This window comes from Herpailurus yagouaroundi, unplaced genomic scaffold, assembly GCF_014898765.1.
Source record: "Herpailurus yagouaroundi ecotype Mexico unplaced genomic scaffold, PumYag 197, whole genome shotgun sequence".
Taxonomy (NCBI): Eukaryota; Metazoa; Chordata; class Mammalia; order Carnivora; family Felidae; genus Herpailurus; species Herpailurus yagouaroundi.
Genome location: NW_024412428.1, coordinates 19848629 through 19867907, shown reverse-complemented (window position 1 = coordinate 19867907; position 19279 = coordinate 19848629). Strand labels below are relative to the sequence as shown.

The window sequence follows — 19279 nt, the reverse complement described above, 5'->3', positions numbered from 1 at the left end:
AAGAAAGAAAGAGAAAGATAAAGAGAAAAGGGAGGAAGGAGGAAAGAAGGAAGGAAGGAAGGAAGGACGGACACGTCTGTTGATGAGTTGTTATGTAAATACGATTGAGGGTATTACAAACCACATCACACATGGTTTTCTCATCAGGTCCCATATGAGCAATTTGGGGACTTAAAGCTGGGGAAAATCTCCTTTCCACTAACCAAAGGGTACGATTGTTCCTCTCAGAATTGTTCAGTGAGTCCAGCTCTCTTTTCTTTGTAGCGTCCAAGAGGTGCAGAGCCAGATCTAAAGCTCATCTGTAGTCGCTGAGTTAGCTGTACGATCCGCGTAGTCTTTTGCGTTTTTATGTTGATTTTCTGTTGGTGTTTTAGTCTCTCCCAACTTGTCAGTTTCTGCTGCTACTCTTTCTGCTGGTGTGGGGCTCACCTGAGATACTTTGTAGAATGAGTTAGAAAGAATGAAAATCTATTTCTATTGAAAGGATTTGAGGGCACATCCGTCCCATCGTGAAGTTCCCATTGTAGCTGTGCTCACGCTGTTTCCCCAGCCTTCTTCCTCGTACGAGAGTAGGCACTACAAACTCAGGATTTCAATGCTACAGAGGCCAAGAATAAAAATGGACTCAGAAGTAGCCATGTGTAGGGAAGGGGAAGGGAGATGGAGGGGAATTTGACTCATGGATTGTGGGGAGGAGAGAACTCGATACATGCCTTCTGGGCGTGCTTCTGGCCGAGGTTTCTCCTGGACAAGGGAATACTAAACCATCCAGCTCCCATGAGAGAGCTTTACCCTAGCACAAAATCCAGGCGGAGTAGGACGCGGGTTCCTCTCCAATGACTGCCCTTGACCCAGGTGTGCAGGATAGAGAAACCTGCTTACCTCATCCTGAGGTGCACACTCCCCCATCGATGTATATTATACAAGCTCAAAATACGTTTTCTGATTGAGAGGCGCTATGGCTACATTGACCAGAGTGTGAGCTCAGACACACACACACTGGGTCTAAATCCTGGCTCTCTCTTCATCAGGTGCACGACCTCACATAAATCGCTTACTGTCTCTGAGCCCGTTTTCTCACCTGTAGAATGGGCTAATACTCCACATATTGGGTTTAGAGGATGATTAGAAGTCAGGAATAGTTGCAGATTGTTCCTAATGGTGCCTGGGCTGTGGCAGAGGAGCAGCGGTGGTGGGGGGAGGAGGGCGGTGTGGGGAGGAGATCAGCACTACTCGTCTTCACTGGCAGGAACCCTCAAGGTGCCCAGGGCAGGGGGTTGAGTGACTTTACCTTACTGGTTCAGAAACTCTATGTTCCAGGACAGGACCCATTTCAAATAGGCTCTCCTTCTGCCACATGAATTTTGCACTGTGTTGGAAATTCTTCTTTTTTTAATGTTATATTTATGTTTGAGAGAGAGAGAGAGAGAGCGTGAGTGGGGGTGGAGCAGAGAGGGAGGGAGACACGGAATCCAAAGCAGGGTCCAGGCTCTGAGCTGTCAGCACAGAGCCCAAAGCAGGACTTGAACTCATGAGCTGTGAGATCATGACCTGAGCCGAAGTTGGACACTCAACCAACTGAGCCACCCAGGTGCCCCAGGAAGAACATCTATTTTCTTTTTTTTTTTTTTAATGTTTATTTATTTTTGAGAGAGACAGAGACAGAATGTGAGTGGGTTAGGGGCAGAGAGAGAGGGAGTCATAGAATCGGAAGCAGGCTCCAGGCTCTGAGCCATCAGCACAGAGCCCGATGCGGGGCTCGAACTCACAAACCATGAGATCATGACCTGAGCTGAAGCTGGACGCTCAACCAGCTGAGCCCACCCAGGTGCCCATGTGTCAGAAATTCTAACACTTGGACATTTACACAGTGAGTCTCACACTATAGCTCATACCCAAGACTGACACAAAAGTCCTCAGATGTGGGGTTTTTGTTCTGATTTCAAAATGTTGCAAAATGTGTGTTTTGCTCACTTTTGTAATCCTCTATTCTGAGGGAGGAGCAGATTGTCACAGAGCCTGGCCATGACCTCCCCCATGCAGGGACCCAGGAGGGGCTTCCACACCCACCCCAGGCGCGCCTCACTTCTGGCCTGTGCTCACTTCCTCCTCCCATCTATCTACGTGGGTACATCCAGTCTCTCTTATCTCCAAGGCGCTGGGACCACAGACCATTTGGCACCCTGCTGCATCATGCCTTAGAGATTGTTGACATTTCCACAGGCCCTGCTGGAATGCCTTGACTCTGGGGTGTCCGAAACTGTGGGTCTTGACCCTGTAGTAGCCTGAGAAATAAAGTGACTGTGTCATGACCAATGTCAAAAACAGACAAGAAGACTATGGAAGGTTTTGAAAAAAATCAGAGGACCAAACAGAGAACAGGAACGCGTGCGTTTCATGAAATGTTTGTTTTGGTTGTTATTGAGTCAACTGGGTCAATACCTAAACGATATTTCTTGCTGGGAGTTTTAAATGGAACAGCCTAAAAGCCGTCTCCCCCAGAGGAGACGCACATGCTAACCCGCCACAGAAGGAGGGGATAAATGCCAGAACACAGATGTGTTTAGACTAATGGAGGAGAAGAGAAACGGCTAGTTCTGTGGAGGGCTGGCCTCTTTTCCTAGGGCTGTCAGAACAAAGTACCACTAGCTGGGCCGCTTAGAGCGACAGAAACTTACTGTCTCAGTCCAGAGGCCAGAAGTCTGAGGCCACGATCTTGTCAGCGCAAGGCTCTCTTTGAAAGCACTCCCAGGTCCCACCCAGCTTCTGGGGGGCCCTCGGCTTGTGGCAGCCAACTCCAGACCTCGCCTGGGGGTCTCCGTGTGCACGTGTGGGTCCCAACTCCCCCTTCTTATAGGGACCCCAGTGGTGTCACATTAGGGGCCCACCCTAATGCCTGCAATCAATCTAACTAACTAATTACATCTGTAACCAGCCTATTTCGAAATAGGTTTACTATCTGAGGTGGGCCGCGGGGGGGGGGGGGGTCAGGACTTCAACACACGATTTTGGGGAGACACAAGTCCACCCACAGCAGGGAGTCAGGGAAGCGAACGGTGTTCGCCCTGAACCTGAGCATCGGCAGGCGTTTTCTACTGACGCAGGAGGTCCTATCAGATGAAGTTCTGGAAGCAAGGAGCTCTCTGGGCCCCTGCCCCTGCCACGCACAGAGCCAGGCAGCCACGGGCCACACTTGCTAGCCACGGAGATGGCATCATTATTCCCCTGGCGCACCCAGCATATAGCTCTTTCTTGAGGAGCCACAAAGGAGACCACTTGTCTGCAGGCGGCTCAAAAGCCCCCCACACCTTGCATTTCAGAGTTGGTAAACACTGGACCACCTATGTCTGTCACAGGCAGGCTCTTGCTTTTTCCCCACAAGGTATGTTCTCATTTCCATTTGTACGCTGCAGAAACCGAGGCCCAGAGGGGCCAACTGAACTTGACCCAGGCCCACAGCCGGTACATTCAGAACTAACGTTCAGTTTTAGCTGACTGCCTTCAGAGCCAGTTTAAGACTTGTTTTTTTTTTTTTTCTGGTTCCACCATGGCAAGAGGTACCTCCTGAGGAAGTCCACGCTTCGTGTCATTCCCTTGACAGCCATTCCCATTTGGCCAGGGCTGGTTGCTCTGCCCCTCAGCCCTTCTATGTATCTTCAGACAGCTGAACTAGAAGAGGAGCGCGTGGACGTAGGGAACGAGGCTTTACGAAGAGAGAACCCCATCCCTTCAGGAAAATGCAGTGCCTGGAGGGAATCTAACCAGGGCCTAGACCCCTCAGGGTATCGAAGCTGGAAGGGAGCCCAGAACGCGCTGCAGCCCTTTCTGTCATGGGAGGTGACCCCGAGGGAGGGGTGTCTGGCTCCCAAATCTGCAGCTGGCTGGCCACAGGGTCAGTCCTGGAACGGAAGGCTAGGTTCTGGGACACTGACCTACTTTGGGAGTTGAAGTGATTATTTCAACTGCCCACCCCGGGGGCAAAATACAGACAGTTGAAACCAGTCGGGCGAGGCCAAGCCCTAGGGATTTGGGAGCAGGCCGATCAGTCATTCAGCGTTAATGAGGCTTGCTCAGCTCACAGGACCCACTGGGGGGAAACCGCACGTGGGAAAGACAGGTCCGCTCTGAGCACCTTAGAGTGCAGTCGTCGGGGAAGCAATTGATGGGAACGTAAAACAGCCTGAAACCTCAGGCATTTGAAAAAAAAAAAAAAAAAGAAAGAAAAAAATTGAGGAACGAAGGAATGAGTCCCCTAATGAATTGGAGGCCCTATCAGAGCAGGTCACCGAGTCTCGGCTTGCTCTGCCGTGACATGGGAGTTTCTCCCACCTGACCTTCCAGAATTACTAGATGGCTCCAAGAAAGATGATGTGTACAAAGACCACAATAGGTACGAACAGGATAACTGCCAGTTACTTCTTGCACTAATTTCCCGCATGGGGTGCCCGGGCCTGAAGCCTCCAGGGCCCAGCAAGGCAGTCTCCTGGATGTCACGGGCCCTCGAGGCTGTGCCTGAGTCCCCAGCACACCCGGGGCCCAAGGTGGAGGTGGAACAAGTCCCCCAGTTTCTTGGCTCCCCTGCAGCCAAACGCCTGGTTATTGGAAACCATCTAGGTCTCATGAAGATGTCACTTTTCCCCAGGGATTTTTGGAGGCCACGCGAGCGCTCTCTCGTCCATAAAGCGGGCGGTAAATGACAGAGGTACGATGCAAACACGGGACCCCCTGGCACCGAGGCCCAAGCCCTCCCCGCAGGCTGCTCTGTCCATACCGCTAACTGCTCCTCCCCTTCACCTCCTCCCGGAAAAGAATCAGCTTGGGACCAGCCACCCTTCCCCAGTTGGAGGAGGTGGCGGCAAAGCCTCTCAGGATGACTGAGGCACTGCTCCGAATGTGCAGACTCGTTAGGCTGTGTGTGGATGGGGGCGGAGAGACCAGGTTCCAACTAGCGTCCGAGGCTCTTGGATGAATTCTCATCCAGAGTGTACATCTCAACAGCACTTACCTTTCTTTCTTGGGAGGTGGACTGGCCAGGGGCCTTTTCCGCCCTTTTGGAAGACTTGGAGGAGGTAGAGGAGACGCCCTGGGCGCCGTGCGGCTTCAGGTCCTGGAGGCTGCAGAGGTACTTCTTCCGCAAGGCCAGCAGCTCCTGCAGGTACTGCAAACAGTCCTGGGTGCGGGAGTACATCCATGCCCGGTCCCCTTCCTGCTGCAGGTAGTACAGGCTGGTGTCCATGCTGCCGGTGCTTTTGTATTTCTTTAAGGACTCGCTGAACGTCTCCCCGTGGTCCCCCACCACGTACATGGAGCTGCTGAGGGTCAGCCTCACCGCGGGGCCGGCTCGGTCGTAGAAGGCACTCTCGGCCACCTCCGCCTTCCTCTGCGGGCCAGGGTTAAAGAGGGAGTGCAGCTTTCTGAGCATGGTGCTCAATTTCCCTCTGCGGGTGCCTTCCAGCCGCCTGCGCCCTGCCACTCGATCTAGCTGGGGGCAGGGGTGCCAACGCACGGGCCTCCCGCCATCCGCCTTCCAAGAGGCCTCGGGTCTCTGCAATCCCGGAGAGTGTGGGCTCGGTCAGGCGGGCAGCCAGGGCATCTCTCGTGGGGGGGACGTTTACATCCAATGACCAAGATGCCATCAACCACCCGGGAATACGAGGACGTGCCCTGGGAGTTTAAAAGCAAGGGCCCCAACTGCCTTCAAGCACCACCGGATGCAAATACCTTCCGTGCTCTTCCATCGAAGGCTCCAGCTGGATGCGGAAAGCGTGGCAAGGCTGCTTCTGCTCAGCTGTTTTCCTTCCTGTTCGTTTTCCACTTCTGGACGCGGTCTCACTCCGTTCGATTTGATCTTGGCGCGGACCTTCACATCTCCACCTTGGCCGAGCTGGCTCTGGTCCCGAACGCCTCGCATCCAAAATGAAATCCTCCTTTGCAGAAACACCACGAAGCCAAAAATCGTGTGTTGCTTGAGGTAAAATCCAGTCCCCTGAGAGAGGCCAGGGTGGACGCGGCCAGGGCCGTTGGCAGGAGGCTCTCAGATCTTCGATAAGCTGGGCCCTGAGCAGGCATGCGGGCGTCCTGGAGGCGCCTCGCCCTGCCGTAATGAGACCTCGCCACGGTTACCGGATAGCAGCCCATTGTGGAGACAGGAGGATTCAGATATCGGGACAACTTTCTGCACAAAAGCCTTAGTGAGCCGAGGGTGGCCGTGTACACGGGGCAGTCCCCCGTCCTTCGGCTTGAACACATTTTCATTTCAATAGACTAGTCGTGATCAGGCATCAACTGCTTTTCCAAGAGCATCATTTGAATACATTAGAATCTCAGGGATGTCCCCGCTAGGATCTTTCTCCGGCAAATGGCAAACGTCATTATTACGTTCGTTTCTCCATACAGTCTATTTCTCTCCCTTCTTTACTCAGAGGACTGACGCCTCTAAATCTCTAGCACAGGCATTTGCTGAAGCTGGGACAGCTCTTAGAGGAAGACGATGAGACCCCAGACACCGAATGGGAAGTGTTCCTGGATGTGTGTATCAGCACGGTTTATCTTTGCCGGACTTTTGTTCTGTTTGTTGGTTGGTTTGAGAGAGAGACAGAAAGCGTCAGGCATTTTGTCAGACACTTGGAGAGGTCTGTGACACAGAAACAAAACTAAAATAATGTTTATATCCTGCTTCAGAGCGAGGACTATGCTTTTTGAAATGCAGCTAGCAGAGGACATCGTAAGTATCTTCGTACTGAGCACGGGTTCCGTGCGTGGCATTCCAGACACGATGTTGACCCTGTGACCCCATGCCCCTGAACGTGCAGGAGCACTTAACGTTGTACAGTAGCAGAGGGCATCAGGGCTGATCAAGTGCCTCCACACACATTAATTTATCGAACTGTCATGGCTTCCTTGGGACAGAAGTGTCCTCTCCATTGTCATTATTCGTCCTCAATTCACAGGCGAAGAAAGTGAGCCTGGAGCAGTTGGGAGACTTACCTAAGGTCTAAATCGGTGAGTGAGAAATTTGTCCTCAGACCCAACCCTCCTTCTTCAAGCCCCACTGCCCCCTCGGTGCCATGGACTCATGACGTCACACGCTCTGAGGTCTCTGTCCTGCCCATTTCTCTGGCTCCGCACAAGCACAATATGGAAGTACTGAGGATAGACAAGAACTGACAGAACTTTTCCTAGAGGAATCCAGGGACTGTGACCTTTCTCAGTCGCTTCTGTGCCAGTGGGCTTACGATGAGATTAATTCAACATAAATTTAGAAAAGGTTTAAATAGATAAAAAATGAAGTGTAGGGGTGACTTGGTGGCTCAGTCAGTTAAGCATCCGACTTCAGCTCAGGTCACGATCTCAGGGTTCGTGAGTTCAAGCCCCGCGTCGGGCTCTGTGCTGACATCTTGGGGCCTGGAGCCTGCTTCAGATTCGTGTCTCCCTCTCTCTCTGCCCCTCATCTGCTCATGCTCTGTCTCTCTCTGTCTCTCAAAAATAAATAAATGTTAAAAAAAATTTTTTTTTAATGCAGTCTAATCTATATCACATCCGGAACGTCCCAAGAACCTAACCTCTTGAGCCCAAAGAGAATGAAAGTATCTTCTGTATTTTTCTCCTGTCTGCTCCTACTTCCTGGCTAGATTCTTCCTAAGGACCAACCTTATGAAAAAAAACTGATGGACAATTCTAGTGACATCACTTGCAGAGCATCTCGTGAATACAAAAGAACAGGACATTGGCAGTAGGCAGTGCCCAGCTAGCTGACTCTCACCTCCTTACCAAAGCAGCCTCGAAGCCACCCCTCTCTCCAGAGCTCCTGCTCAGGGAGTTGAAGGGAGAGACTACTTTCTCTCTACAAAAATACTTTTTGTCTCTGTTCAAGAAAGTTCATCTCAAGTAGCAACTGCCTTTATACCTCATTTAGATTTTCTCATGGCCTCACCAGAAGAAATGGGTGTGAAATCACCTCGTGGTCTTAAAAAGTGTATTTCTAGGACCCTACAAATGCCCATCAAATCCCAAATCAGGCCAGGTCTGGCTCTTCCCTTGCACCACGGAGAATGCCGGGCAAGCACATAGGTGGGGAGGGCCCTTCGACTGCATCCTCGCCCCCAGCCCAGCCCCTCCACGCCAGCCCTGCTGTGCACAGGAAAGAGCCAGCTGGTCCTGGAGCTGTGTTCCTCACTCAGCACAGAGCACACCTGTTCTTTGTATAGATATCAAGAGACTTGAGGCTTGACTAGAGCCCCCAGAGAATTGGCATAAGGTGACTCAGTGTATCCAACCTTGCTTTATTCCAGAATTTCTCAAACTGCAAGGGCAGAATCCCAAGGCGGCAGCAGAATGGTCCTGAGGGACCCAGGGGGTTTGTTCCACGGCAATGCCAATGCCAGGTGGTGGTGGCCACGGGCGGGAGGTGCGGACGAGGGTGCTGGAGCTCCTGTCTGCTCCCACACCAGCCTAGTCCGTGCCTCCATGCTCGCGGCCCAGGGGGCAGGGCCGTTGGCAGGAGAGAATGCCAACATGAGCCTCCCTCGAATCAGGTCTGGGTCCCAGGTCTGCCACCTCCCAGCATAGGAACGCTTTTTCAACTCTGAGTTTTGGTGTTCTCACCTGCAAAAGCCACTATTACCCATTTCATCGAGTTGTTACAATGATTACAGAAGGCAATAGAGAGGGAACACTTAACATGTCCTATTCGCTCAGTCAAAAGTGTCAATTAACTCATACAATAATATCAAGATACTATTACTGCTTGTACTATTTTTGCGGCTTCCAGCACAAGGCTGCCAAACCATCATTGCAGGCAAATACTCTGCACCCAGGCCCCTCAACCTTCAGCATTCGCAGCTGTCACAGGCTGAGGCCTGCCTTAGGAAAGGTGGGCACGGAAATCTCTAGTTGAGCCCGCTGCCCTGGACAGTGCTGTGTTTCCCCGGGGACGCTGACTGTCCTGAGCAGCCCACTGCTTCGAGGGCACGTGGCCAGGCACTCCTTCCCTTCCAGCACAAAGCCAGTGAGCACCTGACCCCTTCAGAGTTGGGAATGTTGACCATGACTGCGCTGTTACCTGGGTAGTCCTGGCGGGGGGCACGCATCCCGAGGGAGCTGCTTCTCCCCTCCCGCCAGGCTGCAGCCGCTCTTCCTACAGGGTCCTGGGTCAAAGCAGATGGTCTGTCCGCTCGCACCTGGGTCTAGACACCCCCTTGGCTGTGCCCCTGACACGAAAGAGACCCTGAGTCAGCACTTCCCAGAAGGCAGGTAAATAGAGAGGAGGAATGAAGGGGGGAACGCAGAGGAAGAGGGGGGGAGCTGAGAAAAGGAAGAGATCAAATCATCCACGCTGAATATTTAATGAAGGGTAAGATTACAAAGTTTGACAACGCGTATCCCGTGTCGCTCTGGTCCACTTGCACGGCGTATTGGAACGTTTCGCCTTCGGGCTGTGCTATGAATTGAAAGGAAAAGAATTTCCCCTGGAGACAGGCTCCCGTGGCTCAGACGCAGGACCCTGTGCCTTTGGACCTCTGTCCAATGAAGCACCGCCCTTCTGGAAGCAGAGAAACTCAGCCCCACAGCGCCCCACCCCCACCCCCGTGCTCGGCCCTCTGCGTGTGGAGTCTGAAAATGGAATAACGTATGTTTTTGCTATGCTTTTGTGCTTTAACAGGCTTGGAAATCTCTTAAGATGTGTCTGGAAGCAAACATCAGGTCCTCTGAGGTTCACCAGACCAAAACTGTCCTGGCATCTGAGTGCACGGAGCTCCAGGGGCTGCACTTGTAGACGCCCCTAGAAGGCACGACCCCAGTTTTGGAACCGCCACCAACTGGAAGGCAGGATGGGAGGTAGGCTAACTCGGCTGGACCAAGATTCAGGAGCGGAGTGAGAGGGAAAGTTAGAGGGGAGAGCAAAGGTGGCATTAGGCAGTGAAAGGAAGCTCAGGGGCCAGATCGACAACTTTGAATTTGATTCAGCTGAATACTGTTTGTCAGAGCTCTGGGAGTCGGTAAGACATATTCATGCAATTTAGAAAAAGTGCCCTCTTGAGGTGAGGGCCAGGCAAGCAGTCCCCATTGGCTCTCTTGGTGAGGTATCCTGGCACAGTGCACAACCCATATAACTGTACATGACAAGCCTGACCGGTTAAGAACTTAGAGCAGAAGATGGTGTGGCAAATGGGATTGTGAGAAAATTCCATGTAGAAACCTTAAGTGGGAGCCCCATACGATTTAAGAAAAGTTAGTGCTTCGTTGACCTATTATCACGTACAAACCAACCCGAAACTCAACGGCTTCAAACAACAATCATTTTATTTGCTCACAGTTCTATAATTTAGCGGGGCTTTGGTGGGGGTGTCAGTGGCACCCCTGTGCCTGCACTCCAGGTAGGCTGGGGCTGGGGTCAGCTGGGGACCTGGGACAGTGGGCCTCTCTTCTCCACAGGGACCTTCCAGCAGGGTAACCAAAATTCTCGCCTGGCTGCTCAGGGCTTCCAACAGTGCAAAGGTAGAATCTGTCAGTCTTAAGGCCTAAGCTGCGAATGAACTTCATGTTCTTCCGCCGCCTTCTGTGAAGAAGCCAGATCACAGGGCTAGCTCAGAGGAGGGGGCGGGGGGCGGGGGAAGACCCAAGGATGTGAGTACTAGAAGACAGGCTCACTGGGGCTACCAGGGCAGTCTCCTGCCACTGTCTGTTAGGGAGTTGTGGTGGCCAGCCGGGGAGGGGTGAGGACCTCACTGGAGGGCAGCCTATTTAAGGATGATCTCCTATCTTCCTTTTTAAGGATAATCTCTGAATTATTTATGCTTGACTTGAGGTGTACTATATACCCCAATCAGTTTATCTTTCTAAGCACATTCAGCTAAGATTAATGGCAAAATAGTTTACCTTATCCAAAATCAAGTGTCAAAGGCCACTATAGGAACAGGCCTCAGGACACCTGGGTGGCTCAAGTCGGTAAAGCGTCTGATTCTTGATTTCGGCTCAGGTTCATGAGATCGAGCCCCACATCAGGCTCTGGGCGGACAGTGCAGAGCCTCTTTCGGATTCTCTCTCTCTTTCTCTCTCTGCCCCTCCCCTGCATGCGCACCCTCTCCCTCTCTCTCAAATTAAACTTTAAAAGCAAGGAATAGGTCTCATTCTTACATATTTGTATGAAGAATACACATATATCAGAAATATACATATATGTATGGCCAGAATATATGATCAGAAAATGAAAGCACTTACAAACTTAAAAAAAAAATGTCTTAACTGTTATCATCTTGTCATAAAGTGCCAGTTCTGCGTTTTGTGCTTTAGTTAATTCGCGCCCACTACAAATGGGCTTTACTGATACGCTAAGCTCCCCGAATAATCTGTGATGCATCGATGCATCTCGCTTGAATGTACATCCTTGGGACCCTGCGGGTCTCTATTCTTATCACTTCTTTTTGTCACTTCTGCTCTTGTTCCTGATCCTTATTTTAAAATAATCTTTTAAAGCACTCTCTTTCTCATTGGATCCTCACCAGTCTTGTATGGAGCAATTCACTGTCATCGGAAGTCAGAGCAGCGAGAGGGGGCCGTGCGGCTGAGGACAGCGGGAGAGAGGACGGTTGTTCTGAACCTGTCTTGTTCACTGCTCTACCCCCTTCAGTAATCGGCTCTCTTTGGTCTTCTCAGAGAGCGAGCCAAATCAAAGCCACATGTGGCGAATGATCAATCAGCGTATTGATCCAGAAGCAACCAACCCTCCGTCTACCCCAGCCACCCTCACAACATATCATGCTCACTCTGTGTTATGTGTCGGTAGCATGGGCGAGTTTTGCTGTGGTCATAAATAACCCCCCAAACTCTTATTGGCTTGTTACACAGACTTGCCTCTTAGTCACGTTCCACGTCCTTTGAGGTTGGCTGGGGGCTCTGTTCTTAGTTTCTCAGGAGCCTCAGGCTGACAGAAACTCCATCCAGAAGAGTTTACCATGGCAGGTGGAAGATGGCATGGTGGAGGGTGTGTTATTCCTAGACCGTCCAGTGCAAGTTACACATTCTCTTCCTCCCACACTCCGTTGACAAAAGCAAGTCACATGCCCTCTCCCAGCTCCCAAGCAAGTGGGGAAAGGCAATCCTAGCATGTGCCTGGGCGACAGCCGGACTATTTGTGAACAGCCTTAATAACTTCTGTGCGTTCTAATGCTTTGTTTGTAGCTTCAGTCTTCCCTCTTAGTGCGATGTGAGCTGGTGCAGGGCGAGACTCAATTCTACAGAGTTAATCTGCCTCCACCACCTAGCCCGGTGCCTGGCACCCAGAAAGTACTTAAGGTTTATTGAATTAATTAATTAATAACTTGTCTCACATGATGAGGAAGTCAACATAAGAACGTAGGGGCTTGGCGCTTGTGTTGTGTCGTCAGTGGTCAACTTTGCTGGACTACCATCCACTTCTTAGCGCACCTTCCTTTCCCGCAATCCCTTCCTTGGAACATTGGAGCTCACTCTTTCAAGGAGAGGAACTTGCCTGAGCTTTGGAAGGTGGAAATGAAGAGAGGCGATTATCCTCAGGAGGTCACAGGGGTCAGACCAGACACAAGGCTCTCGGGCTTCCTGGCAAGCACCAGATTTGGCAGATCTCCCAGGGATTCTTAAGAGTTGTAGCAGTTTCTCACCAAACTTTAGAGAGGCACCCACCTTGGTGTTTGAGGCTGTTCTCCCCGCTGTCTCCGTGACCTTCCAGCTGCTTTCACCCCCTCAGCTCTTCTCACTTCAGGTAAGCCCTAATTCCTATATTAAATCTCTATTCCCATAACATGTAGAATCATCCTTCATTTTTCCTAAGAGTTAAGTAAGACATTTTTTTTTTAATTTTTTTTTTCAACATGTATTTATTTTTGGGACAGAGAGAGACACAGCATGAACGGGGGAGGGGCAGAGAGAGAGGGAGACACAGAATCGGAAACAGGCTCCGGGCTCTGAGCCATCAGCCCAGAGCCCAACGCGGGGCTCGAACTCCCGGACCGCGAGATCGTGACCTGGCTGAAGTTGGACGCTTAACCGACTGCGCCACCCAGGCGCCCCAAGACATTTTTTTTTTTTTTTGGTCACAGCCCCAAAGAAACCTGTTACCATGACCCCGGAGGAAAACCCTCTCTGTGAGATTTGCTATCCTTCTCCTCCCCCAGTCTGAGCTGAAAAGGGGGCCTGAAGAATTGTTTCAGACTCCGTCAGAGGACCTGCCAGCACCCTGCCTCGTCTCTCCACGCAGTGACAGCCTCTGTCCTGGGCAGAGGCGCCACTCTCATTTGTGACAAGTAAATTAGGAACAGGTGCAGCTAGAAGCACTGAATGTCCCAAGGTTTGCAAGCAGATGGGCAAACGTGCCAGAGACCTGTCCATCCTGACCTATAATTGCATTATCTTCTGACTAAATTCTCAGCCCCCTGGCTTGCCCCTTCCGGCAAAGCATGTTATTTCCTCCTTCTTGGAATCGGAGGGAAACTGCTCCTGTACCCTGCATATTGATGCCCGGGTGAATTGCGGTTTCCGGGGCAGAGATCGCACTGTTCAAGAATGCATATTTTCTCTCTAAAGCCTTTCCTTCCTTTCGAGGGGAAAATGGGCAGCTACCTCTATGCCGTAGCTCCAAGAGCTGATGGAGAGAAGCCTCACATCTCTGCAGCAATGGCAGGTGGATTAAGCAACTCCTGGAAGTGAATATTGACAAATTTCAAAGAAACGCGGCACAATTCTCAGTGCTTGTGCAGGATTAGGTCACCTGGGTTGCTGCCATCAAAGCCCAGCCCCGTCTATGAATCAGAATCTACAGCCCCCAGGCTTAGCTTTTTATTTATTTATTTATTTATTATTATTATTTTCATGTTTATTTATTTTTGAGAGAGAGAGAGTGTGAGACAGGGAGGGGCAGAAAGAGAGCGAGACACAGAATCCGAAGCAGGTTCCAGGTTCGGGGCTGTCAGCACAGAGCCAGACGCGGGGCTCAAACCCACGAACCCGTGAGATCATGACCTGGGCAGAAGTCGGAAGTTTAACTGACTGAGCCACCTAGGCGCCCACCCCCCAGCCCCAGGCTTAGCTTTTTAATCTAGCAACAAATATTTCCTGGAGGTCACTCTGTGCTCGTCCCCGTCCCAGGCTCTTCTGGGGGTTTTCCTGTGGCTGCTCTTTCTCTGTCTTCTTCGACTTTCCCCTTCCCCTTCCTCCGTCAGTCATCAAATAAACACAACCACAGCGTGATCCGCTAATATTTGCTGGGCTCTTACGGTGGTGACTGCCATTTCTCTCATTTGGCTAAACATGCAAGTCGTCTAACTTCCACCAGAGGACAGCACCTTCACACAAATAGCCCAGCTCTGGTCCACGCGGAGAGTAAAGCAAGAACCATCCACGCCTCTGGTCTAAAGGTGAACGGGAACTGGGATGAGAGGAACCTGCCCAAATCTGTGTGTCCAAATAGCCCGTGTGTGCCTGCGTGAGTACGTGTATGAATGGACGGAGCTAAACATGTATAGTCACGGCTTGGAGGTTTGCAGAAAGGTCGAGGTACTATTGAGCAGCAACCACATACCAGAAATTGTGCTTCTTTTTTATTTTTTTTTTTTTTACTAAAAAAAAATGTTTTTTCAACATTTATTTATTTTTGAGAGACAGAGACAGAGCTCAAGCTGTGGGGAGGGACAGGGAGAGAGGGAGACACAGAATCCCAAGCAGGTTCCAGGCTCTGAGCTGTCAGCACAGAGCCCGACCTGGAGCTCCCAACTCACAAACCGTGAGATCATGACCCGAGCCGAAGTCGAACACTTAACCGACCGAGCCACCCAGGCGCCCCTAATTGTTCTTTTAACAAGGGATTATTTGTAACCAGTGCCATGAAGACCGGTGCCAATGAAATGCATTTGTCTTAATGCTTAAACAAAATAGGCATTTCACTCCAATTTTGTTGGCCCCATTCAGTTGGCTGATAAAGCATCTTTTTGTTAATAGCAATATAAAAAGAATAAATAGAGGAACTGCATCCAGGCAAATTCTATTTTAATGGTCTGATGATGAGGAAGGGATGTAGGGGAGAATATTCAAATTATTTTCTTGCAGTTAAGACATTCTGGAAGTGAGCTGCAAATTTAAAAAGCATTGGCTTCTGACCCGTTTGTTAAATTGCCCACATGCACCCCGGGGTTCTGGGACACTTTATTTGCAGACACTAACAGATTCGAGAACAGGAGGTATTGTGCAAAAGAGGGAGCCCTTCATGTGGTCCAAAATAGAGATGTGTGAGAGTGCTGACTTCACTTTCCTAGCCTGGGAAGTGGCCTCCCAGGGGACAGACGGCCAGGGAGACAGACGGCCAGAGACGAGAGGATTGGATTGCCAAGGAGGTTCTGGCACAGGATCAGGGTTGACCGTTGCACTTTCTCCCTTTTTTTTTTTTGACGGACAAAGACCAAGACCAGACCTGACTGCTGTGACAAATGAGGAATTCAGTAGGGGTCAAGTGCTAGGTGTGTGAGGAATTTTAAAAGATGAGAGGGGAGGCAAAGGAAAGGCGCTGCAGGGAAATTGTAGATGCATCGTGAAGGAATACGAACCAACAGTTACGAATTCTACCAAGTTCCAGGCATCAGTCTAGGCGATTTATTTTTTTTTAATTTTTTTTTCAACGTTTATTTATTTTGGGGACAGAGAGAGACAGAGCATGAACGGGGGAGGGGCAGAGAGAGAGGGAGACACAGAATCGGAAACAGGCTCCAGGCTCCGAGCCATCAGCCCAGAGCCGGACGCGGGGCTCGAACTCACGGACCGCGAGATCGTGACCTGAGCTGAAGTCGGACGCTTAACCGACTGCGCCACCCAGGCGCCCCTGCAATGTATTGACTCATTCAATGCTGACGGTAGTGGTGAGGTACATAGGGGTTCGAGGGCTCCACATCTGCCTCCACCTGTTTTCCTGTCTCCCACAGGAAGTCACCGGGCCTTCCCTCTCTCCCGCCCCCCAGGGCAGTGAGAGCGAGGGCAGAAATGGGGAGCGGGTAGGTGGGGAGCAGACATTGGCCACGTGTCCCATGCCGGCCACTGCTCCACAGCAGAACACAATGAAGCGTGTCCCTGCGGGCCACCGAGGGAGGAAGGGTGAATGCGAGGTTAGCCCCTCCCACGGTCACAGTGGGCCCCACGCGACCCCCTGGCACCCCTGGGCAGCCGGGCCTCAGTGCTGTGCCCACACAGCGTCTGGGAGGGAAGAGGTGTGGGGACAGAGGCCACCCTGCGAGGGGCCACTCGGCCTGGGGATGGCGTGGGCGGGACACGGTTGGAGGAGGGCAGCCAGGGACCGGGAGAGGAGGCCCTGAGACCCATCCTATCCTCCCTCAGCGGCCTCAGCCTCCGCCCCGTGTGCAAACCCCCAAGGCCGCCTCCTTCTGAGACTCCTGCCCACCCCTGCGCTTGGCAGGCCCTGGGGTGTCTGCCCACACCTCCCTGCCACTCGGAAAGAAGAGGCAAGGTGAAACCCGGATGGATTTGGATCTAAAACCCAAGCTGGCCGTGTCCTCCAGAGAACCCCAGCTGCTCCTCCCCCTCCTCTGTACTCCCCGACCCAGAACCGGAGTCTCCGTACGTAGTCATTGAGTCCGATCCTGAGCCGTTGAGCGCTGGGAACGAAGAGTTCGGTCAGTTTTCTTCCTGACGGCTGTCAAAGGAAGGGCCACCGTAAAATGCCACCTCCAAGAAAGGCCACTTGCCACAGACGTGCCTGATCGCAGGGTGGGTTCCAGGGCTTCAGCCTCGGTGTCCAAAGGAGCTCCCCAAATGATGCGCAGGCGTTCCAGAGTTGGTACCCACTAGGCAAGAGCACCATCCAGGGGATGAGGGCATACAGACACAGACCTCTTCACCAGCCCTGGGGGAAGGATGGTGATGCCAGGAGGGTAACCTGCCCAAGGCCAGGCCCCCAGAGGCCAAGAGCGAGCCAGAAGTGCTGAGAATGCGTTCATGTCGTCATTCGTTCACCCAGAAAACATGCACCAAGCACCCAATGCGCTAGGTGCTGGGGAGACCATGGTGAGAGAGACCATGTGGCCCTGGCCTGTGTCAGTTCCTGGCTGCCTCTGCTCCTCAGGGACACGGTGAGGTAGCTGGAGGGAGGGAGAGGGGAGGGAGGAGGGTGAGAGCAGCAAAAGTCAGGCACCTGGCCCCATAAGAGAGGAGAGCTGAGCTGTGTGTGTGTGTGTGTGTCTGTCTGTCTATCTGTGTGTGTGTGTGTGTGTGTGTGTGTCTGTGGGTGTAGTATAGCCACATCCATGTGCAGCTTTTGGTTATCCTAAAAACCAAAGAGAGTGCATGTGGCAATTAAACAAACCCATTATGCAATTTATTTGTGTTGATAAACAGTGTATGTGTTTGTACCGACTAATTAACCAAAATTATGCCCTGTGCTAAACTTCTAAGCAATGCTCCATAACTAATAACTGAGGTTTTAGGTACTCGACAATGGAATCAAAGCCTGAACGGCCCTCTGGGATGTGCAGCCGAGCAGCCCTCGGCACACAGCAGGTCTCTGGCAGGCTGCAGGCTGAGTCTGTGGGTTCCAGGATCCTGCCTGCCTGAATGGGGCTGTGACTGGTACCACCTAGCAACACAGACCAAGTCTGTGCCTCCCCTCACTAGGGGGGGGAACGAGGGACAGGACAATCCTGAGGACTATATGTACCCTCTGGCCTCCAAGCTGGCATCTCTGTCCTTTCCTGTCCCCCCCTTCTTGTAGCCCCTGGACAGAGGGACAGTCAACCGATGAAGCACAAAAGGAGGGATGGGCTCCTTCCCTCCCTTCCTTCCTCCCTCTCTTCCCTCTTCCTTCCTTCTTCTTCCTTTCTTTCATATTAGTATTTTCTTTTTTTTTTTTAATTTTTTTTCAACGTTTTTAATTTATTTTTGGGACAGAGAGAGACAGAGCATGAACGGGGGAGGGGCAGAGAGAGAGGGAGACACAGAATCGGAAACAGGCTCCAGGCTCTGAGCCGTCAGCCCAGAGCCCGACGCGGGGCTCGAACCCACGGACCGCGAGATCGTGACCTGGCTGAAGTCGGACGCTTAACCGACTGCGCCACCCAGGCGCCCCTCATATTAGTATTTTCAAACAACACATATATGTTTTGTCTGATTACAAAAGCAATATTCATGAGTACTCCATAATATTCTTTATGGAAACCAGCAATTTGGGAAAAGCACGACAAAGAAACTAGAAGTCTCACATCATTTCATGATGGCTACACTATCAGCCTCCATTTCCAAGCTCTGGCATGTAAGCCTCCCACAGCCCACACCGTGCATATACTTTGGAAGCTTGCTTTTTTACTTAACAGTATTTCACGGACTGTATGTTTCCTCGGGTCGTTGAATATTTCTCTTCAATTTCACTTGTACTGGTTGCCCAGTGTTCTATGGTACAGAAGTATCAACATCCGTGTGATCACCAGTGTCCAGACCCCCTCACACCCCAGCTCCTTTTCTCCTTTCCTACTTTCTGTCCTCCGTTCTTGTGAAACTTAAGTAAGCCGGGGCAGGCTCTGGAGAGGAGGGGCGGGGGCACTTCGACTCAAGCTTCACATTCACAAAGGGTCTCAAATAAAGACCGTTGACGGGATTCCCAAATGCTATGCTACGGATTGAATTGCGCCCCGCCCCCCCCCCAATTCGTATGTTGAAGCCCTAGTCCCCATTGTTGAAGGTGGGGCCTTTGGAAGGTGACTAGGTCGTGAGGGCGGGGCCCCCGTGATAGGAATAGCGTCCTTATAAGAAGAGACACCAGATCGCTCTCTTTCTCTCTCTCCTGTGTGAAGACAGAGCAAAATGGCTCCCATCTGTAACCCAGGAAGAGGGCTTTCACCAGGAACCAAGTCAGTCAGCACCTTGATCTGAGATTTGTAGCCTTCAAAACTGTAAGAAATAAATGTCTGTTGCTTAAGCCGCTTGGTCTGTGCTCTGTCGTTACAGCAGCCCGCGCTAAGACAGCCAGCCATGCAGCTACACCCGCAAAACGAAAATTCTCACTACTGGACCTTAAACTTGCTGCCTGTTTTCAGACCACACCCCTAACGTGTATTATGATTCCAAACTTTTATAAACCCTATTATTATCTTGTAAGCAGTACAATTATTTTGCATTGCACACTTGGGGTTCGGTTAGAGGCACTTCTTTGTTAAATATAAACATACAAAACACACCCCGATTTGTCCATACGTTTCGGAGTTTCTAAATTGTTTGTGTAGTAGGTATTTCAACAAATAGAAGTGGCCTGTTC

At 51.3% G+C, this 19279-nt stretch overlaps 1 protein-coding gene and 1 long non-coding RNA gene across 3 annotated transcripts in view; one reads left to right on the top strand and one right to left on the bottom strand.

Annotated features, from left to right (window-relative positions):
* Positions 1-7323, bottom strand: part of CUNH13orf42 (chromosome unknown C13orf42 homolog) — a 25049-nt gene extending 17726 nt beyond the window's left edge. Inside the window, exon 1 of the mRNA XM_040448348.1 lies at positions 5006-7323. Within this exon, the coding sequence (XP_040304282.1) occupies positions 5006-5422 (417 nt within the window). The 5' untranslated portion in view covers positions 5423-7323. The remainder of the gene's footprint in view (positions 1-5005) is intronic.
* LOC121012922 (uncharacterized) overlaps positions 1-18943 on the top strand; it is a 49581-nt gene extending 30638 nt beyond the window's left edge. The window contains exon 4 of one of the 2 annotated variants that reach the window (XR_005782405.1): positions 18819-18943. This is a non-coding gene — a long non-coding RNA (uncharacterized LOC121012922). Of the gene's footprint in view, positions 1-2155; positions 2488-18818 lie in introns of those variants that run through there. The other variant, XR_005782404.1, reaches the window with a different exon arrangement.
* The last annotated feature ends 336 nt before the right edge of the window (positions 18944-19279 follow it).